Source organism: Piliocolobus tephrosceles, chromosome X (genome assembly GCF_002776525.5).
Source record: "Piliocolobus tephrosceles isolate RC106 chromosome X, ASM277652v3, whole genome shotgun sequence".
Classification (NCBI taxonomy): Eukaryota; Metazoa; Chordata; class Mammalia; order Primates; family Cercopithecidae; genus Piliocolobus; species Piliocolobus tephrosceles.
In genome coordinates, this window is record NC_045455.1 from 67,362,888 (window position 1) to 67,381,184 (window position 18,297).

General features: G+C 37.5%; 1 protein-coding gene across 2 annotated transcripts in view; it reads left to right on the forward strand.

Annotated features, from left to right (window-relative positions):
* KPNA3 (karyopherin subunit alpha 3) overlaps window positions 1-18,297 on the forward strand; it is a 94,313-nt gene that overhangs the window by 69,825 nt on the left and 6,191 nt on the right. For both annotated transcript variants that reach the window (XM_023187314.1, XM_031934941.1), the window contains exons 7-15: window positions 1,487-1,572; window positions 2,840-2,926; window positions 3,279-3,448; window positions 5,942-5,986; window positions 13,208-13,339; window positions 14,524-14,652; window positions 17,509-17,613; window positions 17,714-17,785; window positions 18,069-18,231. In XM_023187314.1, coding sequence (XP_023043082.1) covers window positions 1,487-1,572; window positions 2,840-2,926; window positions 3,279-3,448; window positions 5,942-5,986; window positions 13,208-13,339; window positions 14,524-14,652; window positions 17,509-17,613; window positions 17,714-17,785; window positions 18,069-18,231 — 989 coding nt within the window. The remainder of the gene's footprint in view (window positions 1-1,486; window positions 1,573-2,839; window positions 2,927-3,278; window positions 3,449-5,941; window positions 5,987-13,207; window positions 13,340-14,523; window positions 14,653-17,508; window positions 17,614-17,713; window positions 17,786-18,068; window positions 18,232-18,297) is intronic.

Here is an 18,297-nt window from a genome sequence, read left to right on the forward strand (position 1 = left end):
ATATCGATAATTTCCTTTTAACAAGTCTTTCCTTCATGTCTTTTTTGAGACAAGGTTTCACTCTGTCACCCAGGCTGAAGTGCAGTGACACAATCACAGCTCATTGAAGCCTCAAATTCCTAGGCTCAAGCAATTCCCCGCCCATCCCTGCCCAGCCTCCCAGGTAGCTGGGACTACAGGTGTGTACCCACATCTGGCTGATTTTTTTATTTTTTGTAGAGATGGGGTCTTACTGTGTTGCCCAGGCTGGTTTCGAACTCCTGGGCTCAAACGATCCACCCGCCTCAGCCTCCCAAAGTACTGTGACTACAGTTGTAAGCCCCAACATCAGGCCTCTCCTACATCAGCCTTTAACCTTTTTAAGCTATTCTGCATACCATTTATTTGAATATTATTTTCTTTCCTCCCCTTTGTAATGCCCCATCCTTAGCATATCTGTGGAATACACTCGTCACTCCCATCCTAAAACACACACACACATGCACAAACACCCTGTTATTTGCTTCTTAGTTAGTTTCAGCTCTCTTGATCTAATCCTTGTCATTCCTACACATCATGATCCTTCCATGCATGATACCTTTTTTATATCCAGCTGTCACTGCCTTTCTTTTTAAACGCATCTTTGAGAAGCTAGTTCAGTTGCCACTTTCTTTGTGAGGTCTTCCATCACTATTCAAAAATATAGTGATCTTGTTTTTTCAACAAAATTATACAGCCTTGTAATATCCCTAGTATGTAAAGCAGATGGTGTAATGGAGACAGATGGGGTTCTAGCTTTAAGACCAGCCTAGAGCCTGTGATAGTGGTTAAAGTGAGATGATTAGGGCCTCAACTAGCACTTAATATTAGGGGTGATTATATAAATGTAAGAAATGTTTAAGAGGTAAAATTGACATGATATATTGATTAGATGTGTCTGTGGAGAGGAAGTCAAAGTCAAGGGAAATAATGACTGGCTGAATGTTATAATACCAGTGGACATAAAGAAGCAGGTTCATAGTGACTGGCTTTGGAGGTCAAAGAGATTTTTAAAGTAGAAATGACTGCTGGGTACAGTGGCACTTGCCTATAATCCCAGCACTTTGGGAAGCCAAGGTGGGCAGATCACCTGAAGTCAGGGGTTCAGGACCAGCCTGGCCAACATAGTGAAACCCTATCTCTACTAAAAGTACAAAAATGAGCCAGGTGTGATGGTGTGCACCTGTAATCCCAGCTACTTGGGAGGCTGAGATGAGAATTGCTTGAACCCCAGAGGCGGAGATTGCAATGAGCCGAGATGTGCCACTGCACTCCCGCCTGGGTGACAGAGAGAGACTCCATCTCAAAAAAACAAAAACAAAAGTAGAGATGGCTAGCAGGCAGTTGGATTATAACAAGGTGAAATTCAAGGACAAGGCAAAGGATAGCCATATCATATCAGTCTTAAGAGTCATGAATTTAAGTGGTAGTTAAGTGTCTAAAAAGATGTTTTACTGTTTTTTTACAGTCCTTCATTACAGTTTGAAGCTGCTTGGGCATTAACTAACATAGCATCAGGAACTTCTGCACAGACTCAAGCTGTTGTGCAGTCTAGTAAGTAAATTCCTTATTGTCTGAACTTTTTATTTTTTAATGATGGCAAGGAAGTAGAATTTTGTAATAAATTTTATCTTGTAATATTTTTAAAATTATGACTTTTGTAAGTTACTATTGATGACCACTATCTTTTTCATAGCCATTATTAATCTATCATGAAAAAATTGTAATTGTGGTTACTAAAAGAAGAGTAGAGTTTTATCTTTTGGAGTAGACATCATGCTGTGATAACAGGATTTTAAATTTCCATTGCTGATATCTTCAGGATGCTGAATGGCTTCTGCCTTTTAGCTTATGACATTTAAAATTTTACTTTCCTCAAGGTGGGCTAGTAATTATTGTTAAATGAAACTGACACAAGCTCTTTAGAAAAGTACTAGATATCATCACGTATGTTGTTTCTTATAGTATGGGACACTTAGCTAACTTTAGGTGTGGTAATCCAGGTGATTTTAAGTAGCATGTGATACGGCAGTAAGTTACATTGAATCATGTATTGAGAATACCATTCTCACCAGACCCACGGATGGCTCATGCCTCTAATCCCAGCACTTTGGGAAGCTAAGGCAAGCAGATCACTTGAGTTCAGGAGTTCAAGAACAGCCTAGGTGACATGACAAAATCATGTCTCTACAAAATATTAAAAAATTAGCTTTGCATGGTGGCGCGTGCCTATAGCCCCAGCTATTCAGGAGACAGAGGCGAGAGGATCGCTTGAGCCCAGGAGGCAGAGGTTTCTGTGAGCCGAGAATCCACACTGCATTCCAGCCTAGGTGACAAAGTGAGACCCTGTCTCAAAAACAAACAAAGGCCGGGCGCCGTGGCTCACCCCTGTAATCCCAGCACTTTGGGAGGCCGAGGCGGGCGGATCACGAGGTCAGGAGATCGAGACCATCCTTGCTAACATAGTGAAACCCTGTCTCTACTAAAACTACAAAAACAAAATTAGATGGGCGTGGTGTCGGGCGCCTGTAGTCCCAGCTGCTTGGGAGGCTGAGTTGGCAGAATGACGTGAACCCGGGAGTAATACACAGATACAGCAAAAAAAAAAAAAAAAAAAAAAAACTACTTAAATATTACTAGGGGAAAATAATGAAATTGATTCTTTTTAGGGTAAAGATATTTGCCACATTTGTTCTTCCAGCAAACTATAATTGGGCAGCTACAATATGCCAGGCTCTGTATTTGATCAATTTCTTTGAGCTGAAATCTATAAACTCTTCAACATGTTGCTAGTATAAATATTAGTTTTTCTTTATTACAGATGCAGTACCTCTTTTTCTGAGACTTCTTCATTCACCACATCAGAATGTTTGTGAACAAGCAGTATGGGCTTTGGGAAACATCATAGGTAAGTGGTTTGAAAGGAATCCTGTTAAGAATCTAAATTAACTTGTTTCCTACATTGGCATAGCCATTACATACTATGTTTCCTCTGAATTTTATGTGGGTTGACTCTCTTCTTGCTTCATAAGTACTAACTTAAGATGATACTCTTTGAAAAGGATATACAATTTGCTGTTAGCATTGGTAGGTTAAATTTATGTTCCCCAAATCAAAATCTGGAGAAACAACATTTGATGCCTTTGACTAATGGTGAGGAAACATAGAACGTCAGTGTTCCCACATGAGCCATTGCATACATTTCAGACTTTCTCATCCTGAATGTAAGTTTTTTTTAAATACAATTTTCATTTCTGTAGGTGATGGTCCTCAATGTAGAGATTATGTCATATCACTGGGAGTTGTCAAACCTCTTCTGTCCTTCATCAATCCCTCCATTCCCATCACCTTCCTTCGGAACGTCACATGGGTCATTGTCAATCTCTGCAGGAATAAGGATCCCCCACCGCCTATGGAGACAGTTCAGGAGGTAAATGAAGAATTGTAAAGGCCAGATGGTATATTTTCCCTATGTTTGTACTTTAGGAATTCATTTACAGGGGACAGAATAACACATATGCTGATTTCATTGCAGGTGTGAGTTTTTTTGGGTGTTTTTTTTTTTTTTTGAGACGGAGTCTTGCTCCGTCGCCCAGGCTGGAGTGCAGTGGGGTGATCTTGGCTCATGGCAAGCTCCACCTCCCGGGTTCACGCCATTCTTCTGCCTCAGCCTCCTGAGAAGCTGGGACTACAGGCGCCCACCCCCACGCCCAGCTAATTTTTTCGTATTTTTAGTAGAGACGGGGTTTCACCATGTTAGCCAGGATGGTCTCGATCTCCTGACCTCGTGATCTGCCTGCCTCGGCCTCCCAAAGTGCTGGGATTACAGGCATGAGCCACCGCACGCGGTGTGAGATTTTTAAAGTAACATACCGTATTTAATTACTGACCCCTATGAAATAAAAGTTGAGTGTCTAACTAAAAGAAGGTCAGTTCATCCTATGCTTATTTTTTAATTGATTATCTTCATAAAAAGAAAATATAAAAAATTCAGTGAGAAAAATACAAAAGGAAAACAATCTCAAAGTTTTATTACTGTATTGCATTGTTGGTGTAAAGCTATAAAAGGGGGTTGCTACAGGCAAAACTGGTATACTTACATGCAAATGTTCTTGAATGAGTTTGCTTTAAGTCCAATTGATTTTTTTTCTTCTTCTTTTTTTGAGACAGTCTTGTTCTGTTGCCAGGCTGGAGTGCAGTGGCGTGATCTCAGCTCACTGCAGCCTCTGCCTCCTGGGTTCAAGCGAGTCTTCTGCCTCAGCCTCCTGAGTAGCTAGGATTACAGGCCAGCACCACCACACCCGGCTAGTTTTTGTATTTTCAATAGAGATGGGGTTTCACTATGTTGGCTAGGCTGGTCTTGAACTCCTGACCTGAAAAGTGATCTGCTCACCTCACCCTCCCAAAGCGCTGGGATTACAGGTGTAAGCCACCGACCCCGGCCTAACTCCAATCCCAGAGTGCTGGGATTACAGGCGTAAGCCACCGCCCCTGGCCTAATTCCAATTTATTTCTGATAAAATTGGAGTTATTAAAAATGTGACATATTGGCCGGGCATGGTGGCTCACCCCTGTAATCCCAGCACTTTGGGAGGCCGAGGCGGGTGGATCACGAGGTCAGGAGATCGAGACCATCCTGGCGAACATGGTGAAACCCCGTCTCTACTAAAAATGGAAAAAAAATTAGCTGGGCGTGATGTCAGGTGCCTGTAGTCCCAGCTTCTCGGGAGGCTGAGGCAGGAGAATGGCGTGAACCCGGGAGATGGAGCTTGCAGTGAGCAGAGATGGCGCCACTGCACTCCAGCCTGGGCAACAGAGCGAGACTCCGTCTCAAAAAAAAAAAAAAATTGACATATCTTTTGTTAAATCTACTAGTTAAAACAAAGTAAAAACTTTTTTATTTACATTTGATATGTAAATAGATTCGAGTACTTTGCATTATTTAAAAAACCCTCCATAACCTTTATTCACTGTTGACTGTATTATCTCTTTTTTTTTTTCTTTTTTTGAGACAGTCTCGCTGTATTTCCCAGGCTGGAGTGCAGTGGCATAATCTTTGCCCACTGCAACCTCCACCTCCCGGGTACAAGCGATTCTCATGTCTCAGGCATGTGCCACCATGCCAGGCTAATTTTTGTATTTTTAGTAGAGATGGGTTTTCACCATGTTGGCCAGGCTGGTCTTGAACTCCTGGCATCAAGCAGTCCATCCACCTGGCTTTCCCAAAGTGGTGGGATTACAAGCGTGAGCCACCACACTTAAGCAACTGTGTATCTTTAAAATTGATATCTTTCTGTAGCACCTGCTACTTTTTGTTGCTGTGCAAAGGTATTTTGTGTGATTTCCTACCACCCCGCCCCCCGCTGCCTTTCTCCCAGATTTTAAAAAGAGATCTCAGGGGCCTGAATTCAACAAGCAAAGCTTTGTACTTTGTACTAGTTTGAATTTTCTTGACTAAAGCTGAAGTTGAAAACTTTAGTTTGACTTAAGTAGCTTATTAAATAAAATCGTATTTTTACTTTAAGCAGGTAAGTGAGACAATTATGGAAGTTTTAAGTGTAGCTTTTCTTAAATAGCTATAACTGTATACTTGCATCTCCTTTTTTTCCACTTGACATTTTATGCCATAAAGAAGCTTATTAAAAACAAATGTTTTTCTTTTAAGGTACATTAACTTCTGCCAGATTTATTTGCATGTTTTAACTTGTTAATTGAACATATTTCAGTTTAACATTTGAAATATGTTTTTGGTTTTTTTAGATTGAATTTATCAGATTTTCTTTTTCCTAAAAGATTTTCAGACAAATTTAACATTGTCTTTCTCGCTCTACAAACCTTATTTACCTGCTTTTTATGTCAAAGTTGTTTATTTTTAAACATATTTATTAACTAATGTTAATTATTGTTTATCTTCTTTCCTCAGATTTTGCCAGCTTTATGTGTCCTCATATACCATACGGATATAAACGTAAGTTAAGAAGCAGCTTAAATGTGGGATTTTGCTCTTGATGGGACTGAAAGGGTTTTTAATATAAGTGTCAGCATACATTTTATCAACTTGTCTAGTTTCTACAATGTAGATACAGTTTTCAGAAATAGGGTTAAGCTTAAATTAGGTTTATAGCTTAAATCTGTAAGTGGTAACAGCCATATAGCAAAAATGCTCACTTTTGGGAAACTACTGCATATGTAGTTTATTTCTGTCATTATTAAGTAGTGTTTTTAAGCATTAATATTTGTAAAACAGTAAAACCTCATGAAGCACCTTACTTTTTAAAAAAATCTCACTGGGTCTTACAACAGGTAGGCTAAGATATTATCCCCCTCCCCCCCCGCCCCACCCTTTTATAGAATAAGAAGAAACGGACTCTCAGAGAGAGGTTAAATGACTTACCTAAAGTGGAAGAGCTAGTAAGGGTCAGAGTCAATATTCAAACTGAAGTCTTCTCATAACAGGTCTTGGGTACTTGTCACAAAACCATGCTGCCTTTTTATGCTATAACCTTTTTAGATATAGTATTGAAGAATATATAGTTTTAAATGCAAGGCATTTTTAGCTGATTTTTTTTCATTATATTCAGATTTAGTGAAGCATTTACTGTCTACATTCTGGCAAGTTTGATACTATCTAGGCAATCAGAAAATTCTCCTAAACCAGTAAGGTAAATTGTTATTCTTCCATGGAGTAAAACAGTGGATACATTTTGGTGACTAGTGTTGATCCAGTTTCTGTTATTCTAACTAATATCTCTTTCTGATTTGTTGTATATTTGTGTTTTGGTAATCTTATCTTTATTCACATACACGTAACATGTACATACATATGTGTATATGTGTGGCAGAATTGTGAATTGTGTGTAATTTATCATTGGGACGAAGAAAATACCTCTTTGCTTACATTTCTCACAAGGCAATATAATTTGTATATAAAAATTGTATCACATTAGCTCATTTGCAGATTTTAAGCTCTTGGGATGGAATCTTTTAAAGGTAGCTAAAGTCACTTCATGTTTGACACAGCCTAATGTCATTAAAATGAAGTAAAACATGTTTATATGCTGTCTTATTTCCAAAATGGATATAAAGTAACTTAACAAAAGACATATAAGATAATACCTGTAAAGGAAAAAGTAAAATTTATACAGAAGTTTAGTTGTTGCTGTTGAAAGTTTAGTTGTAAGCTTTCTGACAGCAAAGATTAAAAAGGGAATAAGCAAAATACCTGCTGTTTGCCTCAGGACTTTCCCCCAGAACATTACAGAATTAATTATAGGCAAATAAAAGCTTTCAGCATCTATTGGTTGTGTTTATGTGAAAACTGGGGTATTAAAGTGGCAGTGTACTGTAGTTACAGATATATTGGTCAAGTTTAGCAAACACTCACAAATTGTTCCACTTAAAGCCAAAATTGTGCCATGAATTGTACACTCAGTGATAACACATAAAGAGACCATGCCTGCCCTCTAAGACCTTAACATTAAAAACGTAAAAAGAGTAAAAGGAAAGAACTTATGTCAAGAAATTGCTGTGCTGGATCTCTTTCTGTAGTCTCCTTTTATCTTACCAGTATCCTTGTAAGATAAGTTTTATTCTATTTTACAAAACAGAGATTGAAACCCAGTGAAGTTAAATAATCTTTCTAAAGTCATACAACGAATGAGAGCCATACCTGAGAACTGAAGCCAGGTCCAAGGCCTGTGCTTTTTCATACCATGATCACATATTCAGTATAATCCATAGGCTCACAGTGAGGAAAAAAAAAAAAATCATACCATGAGCACATAAACACAAAACATGGTATGAAAGCCAACAAGAAAAAAATATACAATAGAGGAATGACAAAAGTGCTGTATTATGGAATCACAGACAATTTTGTCTGGTGAAGCAGAAAGCTTCATTGACAAAGGAACATTTGAGACGAGCATTATACGGAGACAAAAGTAGGGCCAGGGCCAAAGATTATAGTGTTCATAGTTAGCATTTTTTGAGTTTAAAATCTGCCAGGCACTGTTTTAAGCACTTCTGATATGTTAACCCATTTAATTCTTACAAAAGTCTTGTGAGATTGGTACTCTCATTATCTCCAAGAAGCAGAGGTACTTAAGTAATTTGTCTCACATCATATAACTAGGATGAATAGGATCTTGACAGGTTGAGAGAGTCATTTCAAGAACATGGTGGAAGATACTAAGGACTCAAGAATACATGGAGGTTTAAGAGAATACAGGTAGATAATAACCTAATACATTTGCTAAGGAGTTGATTTGCAGAGTCTTTGATTCTTTTTTTTTTTTTTTTTTTTCCCAAGATGGAATCTCGCTCTATCACCCAGGCTGGAGTACAGTGGCACAATCTAGGCTCACTGCAACCTCCGCCTCCCGGGTTCAAGGGATTCTCCTGCCTCAGCCTCTCCAGTAGCTGGGATTACAGTGTACACCACCACTCACTGCTAATTTTTTATATGAGTTTTTGATTCTATATTAAATAGTTTTAAGTTTATCTTGTAACGAGTACAGAGTCATTGTAGATTTTTTAAATTGAGAAATGATATTTCTGTTTTATACAGATAAAATTATCTGTAACAGACAAATAACACATAAAAGGTGTGGAAGGTTTGGAAGGGGGCTAAGTTTGAATGTAGGTAGATGTATTTTGCTATCATAATAGGTTTAGGGAAATCGATGAAGGCATGGGCTCTTATTAAATTGCAATAGTAGGAATGGCTAGGGGAGAAAAAACTTTGAGTGTTAGGAAATAGAGTAGAACTTGGAACTTGTTGTTCCTCAGTGGTAGTATTTTACAAAAGCAAAAGACAATACAGATTTTGGATTTGTCAGTATTTAAGGGATTGATGAAAACCTGGGCATTGAATGAGATTGCCTGGGGGAAGCTGTATTTTGGAAGGAGTGCTAAAAATGTAACTGAGGAATTCCCTACATTTCAGCAATGGCAGCAAGGGAAGAAGAACCAACAAAGGAGTTTTTAAAAGTAGTGTGATGATGGCTGGGCACAGTGGCTCCCGTTTGTAATCCTAGCACTTTTGAAGGCTGAGGCGGGCGGATCACTTGAGGTCAGAAGTTTGAGACCAGCCTGGCCAACATAGCAAAATTCTGTCTCTACTAAAAATACAAAAATTAGCTGGGCGTTGTAATGCGTGCCTGTAATCCCAGCTACTCGGGAGGCTGAGGCCGGAGAATCGCTTGAGTCAGGGAGGTGGAGGTTGCAGTAAATCAAGATCATGCCACTGCATTCCCACCTGGGCAACAGAGCAAGATGCTGTGTTAAAAATAATAATAATAAATAAAGTAGTGTGATAGAAGCATAAACTATGGAACAAAGAGTGGGGAAAAATAAGGCAGAGATTTAATAGGTTCTAGGTCATATAGTCTTGTCTAAAGAACTACATATCCTTTTTATGTAGCAGATAAGGAGCCAGAGAATAAATGGTCAAATTTTTATTTTGGGTTGATAGCTCAAAGGCTAATATAGCTCAAAGGCAAGAAAATCGCTTGAGCCCAGGAGTTCAAGTCCAGCCTAGGCAACATACTGGGACCCCATCTCTAAAAATAAAAAATTAGAGACTACAAGTATCTGCAGTTTCAGGGTGCCTAAGACCCAGCTGTAGCTTACCTTCTCCCAGCCTTTGAGATATTGTCATGGAGTCCCCACTGAAAACAGTTAATTGATCTCAGTCTACAATTTCATTATTATATTAGCTAGAAAAAAAAACTAGTTTTCTGCTAGTAGTAGTAACCATGTAATGGAGAAACATCTTAAGGCATCATGTCGTTTTGCACAGGATTCTGTTTTGTGGACACAGTTTATTTAAGCACACTATTATGGATAGGCATTTAGGCTATTTCCTGAATTTTGCAAATGTAAAAGTATTATACCAAAGACTATTGTGTGTTTTCATATATTGGAGGTATATCTTCAGGGTATGTTCTTAGAAGCAGGATTGCTGGGTCAAAGAGTGAATGCATTTGTAATTTCGTTGCATACTGACAAATTTCCTACTGTAGGGTTGTGCCATTTTGCCTTGGTATTTGGGAAGGTTTGTATTCATGTTCTAGTGGTAACTTTTATTCTTTTATCTTTTCTTTTTTACTGTTTTGACAGTTTTAAACTACATTTTTCGACTCCTTTATCTATTATGTAGTGTATGCAGTGATGCATGGCTTACCGTATGCATTCAGAAGTGAAAGTGGCTTTCTCAGTATCCTTACCAATAGAGTGTGTTGTCACATTTAAAATTTTTGATCATCTGATAGGTGAGAAATAGTATCTCAGTTTTACTTTGCATTTTACTTTTTATGAATGAAGTTGAACAATTATTTGATTTGTTTAAGGGCCATTTTAGTTTGTATCTTTGCGAACAGACTAGTCATATTTACTGTCTGTTTTTCTGTAGGATTTTTGGTCTTTTTCTTAGGTTTTAAGAGTTCTTTATATATTAAAGATACTGTCTTCCATACTTAAAATACTTCCCTAGTTTGTCTTTTGTCTTTGAGCATGATATTTTGCCATGTGAACTTTTTGTATATAATCAAAATTCATCGATTTTTTTTTAATTCTATCTACATTTTGTGTGAACTATAGATGTTTTATGTAAGAGAAATATCTATACATTCCTTTTTTTGGGTGTTCTATCAAGGACACTCAAAAAATGTGATGAATTTTTCATGTCTGTAGAGAAAATTCTATTATTTTTCTCAAATCTAATAAAACTTATATTAATGATATTTTTAAAAATTGACCCATCCTTGCATTCTTTGAATAATCTCACTTGATCATTGTATGTTAGTTTCTTAATGTAGTACGTGATTCTGTTTAATATTTTATTTCAGATTTTTACATCAGCATTCACATAAGTGATACTGGTTTGCAGTTTAGCTTTTGTTCAATTAGGCAATAATTTACATTAATTACAAATACTAATATTAAATTTAATTATATTAATACAGTTAGTGAATGGTGCTATCATCATGATGTATTAGGTTTTATACTTTTATTGTTTTATTAAAGTTTAGGTGTTAACGTTATGCTTCCTTCATTTTCTGTACTCTGGAACAATTTATGTAGCATCGAGTCTATCTGACCTTTGAAGATTTGATAGTTTCCCTCTTGAATCCTTTGGGGTTTTGGTACTTTTTTGTGGAATTAGTTTCGTGATAATTTTCTTAATTTTTGATGTGGAAGTTGGCTTGTTTAAGCACTCTTTCTAAAGGAGGTCAGTTTTTATAAACTATTGTTCTAGGAAATTATTCACTGCGTCTACGTTTACTTGCATTAAAGTGTGCAGGGTAGTTGTTATAAGGGTTTTGTTCTAGTTTATTATTTTAAGGGTTATTATCATTTCTCATTTTGTGTATTTGTTCCCCTTCCCTGCTCTTTTCTAATTAAATTAGGTAGGACTTTTTCTGTGTTTCTTAGTTTTTTGTGTTTTGTTTTGTTTTGTTTCAGAGAACCAGGGTTTCAGTTTATTAGCTAGATCTGTGATTTTTCTGTTCTTTATCTCATTACTTCTGTATTTTTCATTGACACATCATAATTACCCAAGATCCATAGTTTACACTGTGGTTCATTCACTCTTGCTGTTGTGCATTCTATGGGTTCAGACACATTTGTATAAATTTTTAAGGCTATGAATTTTCCTTTAATCACTGTTTTAAATATACCTCATAGATTCTGATGTGTGGCATTTTTGTTTTAACTTTTTAGAAATTTTGTTGAGTTTAGGCCAGGCATTTTGGCTCATGCCTATAATTCCAGCACTTTGGAAGGCTGAGGTGGGTGGATCACCTGAGGTCAGGAGTTTGAGACCAGCCTGGCCAACATGGTGAAACCCCATCTCTACTAAAAATACAGGGTGGGAAATTGGCTGGTAGGTGGGCTCTGCTCTTAGGCCCAGCTTCTATCCTCCAATTTTTGAAGTTGCAATATTTCTATTTTCTAAAACCTATAACATTTACAAATTCTTTTTCCACTCTTATCTCCATGTTTGTGTTAGTCCTTGATATACAATTAACATATATTATATACTCATTTATCAATCCTGTTGCTGAAGTGCCCCAGTCATCTATTGAATGAAGCTCATGCTCTAGTTAAGGGATCAGTAAAATTTTCTGTAAAGGTTCAGAGAGTATTTTAGGCTTTGCAGGCCATATAGTCTCTTCCACTGAAGTGGACTTCCCTCTCCTTTTCTCTTCTCTCTTTTACACAGTCTTGAGGCAAGAGGTCCAGACAAAAGCTAGAATTTAATTTTTTTCTCCTCTTACAGGTAATGGAAATTTTTAGTGTTCTCTGACTCTTAGTGATGCTGAAGGGGTGTGGGTTTTATGTGTGGTTTTATTTTATTTATTCATCTATATGCTTTTTTGAAGGGTATGTGAATTCAGGTGCCTGCTATTATTTTAGGGCAAAAAGATGTGATATCTTCCAATTTGGATGACCTAATAGGAAACATCTTGATTTTGCATAAGCTACAACCAGTGCTTATATTCCTCTGTGACAACACCAAGCACTGCCACATACAAGATCTGTGACTTTGAATGAATCACCAGATCTCTGAGCCTGTTTTCTTCTATGTAGTTGCAAAGTCAGGATGGGCATAGGGCATGGTTTATACTCCAGGCTTTTCAGCTGGGGACACATTTCAGGAGATTTTCAAACAATTTTTTCCCCAGATGAAGTTAAAGTGCTAAGTCATTTCTTTTATTAGTTTACTTTAGTAGTCTGAAAAATTGTATTGCTAAATATGTTGGAAAACCAGTAGAGTATATAGAAGACCTTTCTTTTCTCTTCTGAACTGAAAACAGCGTGGTGTGTTGGCCTCATTCTTGTAAATAGTGTTTTTCTATGTGATTATTAGGTAGCTAATTTGTGAGGGCAGGGAGAATTACTTTTCTGCCTGTTTTTAAATTCATCTATCTGATACATAAATGCAGAAGTTGGAATAGAAGTTTTCCCAGACTTCTGTGTCTCATTTTTTGTGAAGAATGATATGAGGTAGGCATTGATAGATAAGGTACTTTCTACCTAGTAGATTAATCAGCTAAGCAGATATTTTTGCCGCTAAGCTAAAACATGAAATTTGCTTACTTTTTCTGTCACTACTCCTGAGGCGTGTTGAACATGTAAAGCATTCAAACAAATATGTAAAATGGTTTTTCTTTTGTGTTTCCTATAGATTCTTGTAGACACTGTTTGGGCTCTGTCATACTTGACAGATGGAGGTAATGAGCAGATACAGATGGTTATTGATTCAGGAGTTGTGCCATTTCTTGTGCCCCTTCTGAGCCATCAGGAAGTCAAAGTTCAAGTAAGTATTTTTAAATTCTTCTTATTTGTATGGAATTGTTTGCTATAACCAGTTAACTTGTACAACTAGGCTTTAATTCTATCTGTGAGTGCTTATCTTCCAGATTTCTTCTGCTAGTCCCTGAGCCTAATTTTGTTGATTTCCAAATCTTTATCTCACCCAAATTTGTTGCTGAGTTCCACACCTGTATAGCCAATTGTTCTTGACCCTTTATACATACCATCTAAGAACTCCTTCAAGCTTTCCATGTTTTACTAGACAGAAATGAAATGATCATCTCCCACATACCTGCTCTTCTTCCTTGTCTGCTTTCAGTGAACAGCATGGCCTAAGCTAAAAATTTTGATTCCTCCTTGCAATTCCCATTCCATTACAAAATCATTTCAATTCTTCTTATATAGGTTCAAATCTGTCTCTCCTTATCTATCTGGAACCACAGATTTAGTTCAAGATTCTATCTTTCCCCCAAATGCTTGCAATAACCTAATTTCATTTCTACTTTCTCTCCCACTCTAATTAGGGGTAGGCACTTGCTAGATCTGTTCATCCTACTTTTACCAAAGTGACTTTCTAGGTGGAAATGTGTGCCCATTCCAGGCCTTTATTAAAATATATATGTATTTTTTTTGAGATGGAGTCTTGCTCTGCCCCCCAAGCTGGAGTATGGTGGTGGGATCTCTGCTCACTGCAGCCTCTGCCTCTTAGGTTCAAGCGATTCTCCTGCCTCAGCCTTCAGAGTAGCTGGGATTAAAGGCATGCACCATCACACTCGCTAATTTTTGTATTTTTAGTTAGAGATGGGGTTTCACTGTGTTGCCCAGGCTGGTCTTAAACTCCTGACCTCAGGTGATCCCCCTGCCTCGGCCTCCCAAAGTGCTGGGATTAAGGCATGAGCCACCATGCCCAGCCTTAAGAAACTGGACTTCTAACATTTTAATTTCCTTTTATTTTTTGAATCTTTTTCCAACCAATTTTCACACAATTTTTTTTTTCATAAAGTTTCAGTTTTTCACAAGAGACTATTTAAAATTCAGAATTGCTCTCAGACTGCTTGGTGCTTTGTGAAAGGATGAAATAAGTGTTATTCACGCCTTGCGTTTTTACTTTTTCTCAGGATTATGAAAAATATAGAATCAGTCTTATAAACAAATAAATTTATAGAAAACATTTTATCCCCACCCTAGACAGCAGCCCTCCGAGCAGTTGGCAACATAGTGACTGGCACTGATGAGCAGACCCAGGTTGTTCTCAATTGTGATGTCCTGTCACACTTCCCAAATCTCTTATCACATCCAAAAGAGAAGATAAATAAGGTAAGGCATATAATATCCTCATCATGCTATTTCTCTTTCTATGTCTCATTTTTAACTGTCTCCTTGTTTCTATTGCTGCTTGTATGTTTTTCTTAAAAACCACTGCAGTGAAGATGAGAATTATTAAATCACCTCTGCAAGTGTTTTTCTTCAACTTTATTTTTTGTTTTGTTTTTGTTTTTGAGACAGAGTCTGTCTGTCACCCAGGCTGGAGTGCAGTGGCACGATCTCGGCTCACTGCAACCTCTGCCTCCTGGGTTCAAGCAATTCTCCTGCCTCAGCCTCCCAAGAAGCTGGGACTACAGGCGTCCACCACCACACCTGGCTAATGTTTGTGTTTTTAGTAGAGATGGGGTTTTACCACATTGGCCAGGCTGGTCTCGAACTCCTGACCTTGTGATCCACCTGCTTCAGCCCCACAAAGTGCTGGGATTACAGGTGTGAGCCACTGCACCCAGCCTTTTTCAACTTTTAATTGCTTCTGGTAGGTGCTGCCTTGATCATCACAGAGTAAAAAACATTTTTAGACTACTTGTGTTTCTATTTAAATAGACTGAGCATAGCAACAGTCATTAAATTGTAGCCACTTGAAAGCCGCAGACAAAATCTGCCATTTGAATGGGCTGGTATTTTTGTTAAACAGATCATAAAAATTTGATCTCCCAGCAAAATTAGATTGGATCCAAAGACGAGGTGCCTAAATTCAAGGATCATAAAAAATTACTTTTTAAGATTTCAAGCTTCATAGACAAGTTTATTATTAATTGTGTAATATGTACTTACTAGTAGAAAGTCTTCATGTCTGGCTTATTTCATCTAGCATGTTTTTAAGGTTCATCCATTTGGCAGCATGTGTCAGAACTTCTTTCTTTGGCTGAATAAATATTCCCTTATATGTATACACCACAGTTTGTTTTTCCATCTTTCTGTTGATGGACAGTTGGGTTGTTTCCACCTTTTCACTATTACGAATAATGCTGCAGTGAACATTGGCATACAAGTACCTATTTGAGTTCCCACTTTCCATTTCTTTGGATATGTAACTGAGAGTAGAATTGCTCGATCATATGTTAATTCTGGGTTTAGCTTTTTGAGGAACCACCAAACCATTTTCTATTGCAGCTGCACTGTTTTACATTCCCACCAGCAACGTTACTAGAATTCTAATTTCTCCACATCCTAGCCAACACTTATTTTCTATTAAAAAAATTATTGACATCGTAGTAGATGTGAAGTGGTGTCTCATTGTGGTTTAAATTTACATTTAGTTTACTGAAGTTTTGTCTGCCTAATATACTACCATCACCCAAACCCAGCAGAACTGATCATTTCTTCTTCGTCGTCATAACTATATTTATGTAGTTGCTTGACTATAATTTGACTGTTGAGTTCTTATAGAAAAGTACGGTGTCAAAAAACACATTTTATAGATACATTTGTTCCAGTGAAGAGAAAGAAGCCAGAGACTTTCAGACTCTGGACCAGTTATTTTTACTATAGAAATTTTTAACAATATAGGTGATTTTTTTTTTTTTTTTTTTTTTTAGTTAAATAAATGTATTCCATAACTGGAAACAACTGAGAAGTGAGGAAGCTGAGCAGAAGTCAGCAGAGAAAGGTTTCGGCCTGTGATGCAGTGTGTTCTTAAGTGAGGGCATCATAGTGGTAGAGGAAAATTTCATAGAAATGCTGTCTCGGCTTCAGCAAGCAATTAGTTACTTCAAAAATTTTTTGCCTTGAAAATTTGTTACTTGCATCTTGAGACCATCATGGGACCCCGGAAGTAGAAGTTACCAACTTGATTTTCTTCCCTCAGCATTTTTGTTTGAAACTTTTTAAATCTACAAAAACTGTGCAAGAATAGTATAGTGAACACCCATGTACTCTGAACACAGATTCAGCAATTATTAACAACTTACCACAGTTGGATGGCAAAATAAATTCAGTTGTAGAAGAGGAAGATACACATGTGATACTGACCTATAAACAGCTCACAGATGTGTTGATGACTTCTAAATCCTTTAGTTTTAGAATATTTATGTTATGTAGACCCATGCTAGACTAGTTAGATGGTTAATTTCTATGGAATACTTGAATGACTATGTCTTGTGAGTAAATGTTTTTAAAATAAAAAAAAATCACCTTTATTGGAAGTAGTTTTTAAGTAGTTTTAGAAATTCAGTTGTATAGTGGCCGGGCGCAGTGGCTCACGCCTGTAATCCCAGCACTTTGGGAGGCCAAGGCGAGTGGATCACGAGGTCAGGAGATTGAGACCATCCTGGGTAACACAGTGAAACCCTGTCTCTGCTAAAAATAGAAAAAAATTAGCCGGGCATGATGACAGGCACCTGTAGTCCCAGCTACTCAGGAGGCTGAGGCAGGAGAATGGTGTGAACCTGGGAGGTGGAGCTTGCAGTGAGCCGAGATCATGCCACTGCACTCCAGCCTGGGTGACAGAGTGAGATTCCATCTCAAAAAGAAGAAGAAGAAAAAAATTCAGTTGTTTATTTATTTCTGTCTTTTAGAGGAAGCTAATGCACAGACATGTAAGCTCCATGAATAAAGATTTCTGCTTTGTTCACTTCTGTATCACCATTTCCTAGAATAATGCCTAGCTTATAGTAGGCCTATATACTAATGAATGGATAAATGCCAGGTTATTAGAGCCCAAATATAATTAGTAGAAATTTCCTTATTGTTTCAAATGGAAGATTTTGTATACCTAATCACTTTTTAGATGCAGTCTGTTTAACATAATTTAAGTGATTTTGTTATTGTCTATATAAAATATATTAAAATAGGCATTAAAGGTATTATTTTTCAAATAAAGTTGCCTTATATTTTGTTCAATTATAGGAAGCAGTGTGGTTCCTTTCCAACATAACAGCAGGCAACCAGCAACAAGTTCAAGCTGTAATAGATGCTGGATTAATTCCTATGATTATTCATCAGCTTGCTAAGGTTGGTCATATTATGAGTTCACCGTGTCTATTAATCTGTTAATAACCAAGACTTTTTGGATAAAGAGTCCATTTTATGATCTCTTATTTTTAATCTTCAGGGGGACTTTGGAACACAAAAAGAAGCTGCTTGGGCAATCAGCAACTTAACAATAAGTGGCAGAAAAGATCAGGTGAGTTTGAAAACCTGTATGTTAATGATTGTTAATACTGGAAAGCATGCTACTGTCTTATGTTTAGCAGTTGCTGACTGTGTTATGTTCTTTTTGGGGAAAAGATAACTGTGTTGCCCAGGCTAGAGTGCAGTTGCTATTCACTGGCGTGACCATAACAACTACATCCTCCAACTCCTGGGCTCAAGATACCCTCCTGCCTCAGCCTTCCATGTAGCACGACACCCTGCTGGGGAATAGATAATTATATAAATAAAAATATATCTTCTCTTTTGTTGTCTAGGTTGAGTACCTTGTACAGCAGAATGTAATACCACCATTCTGTAATTTACTGTCAGTGAAAGATTCTCAAGTGGTTCAGGTGGTTCTAGATGGTCTAAAAAACATTCTGATAATGGCTGGTGATGAAGCAAGCACAATAGCTGAAATAATAGAGGAATGTGGAGGTAAGAGTGGATTGATTGAAGAAGAATATTTGAGCACTGGAACTCTGAAACATTAGTTCTTTAAAG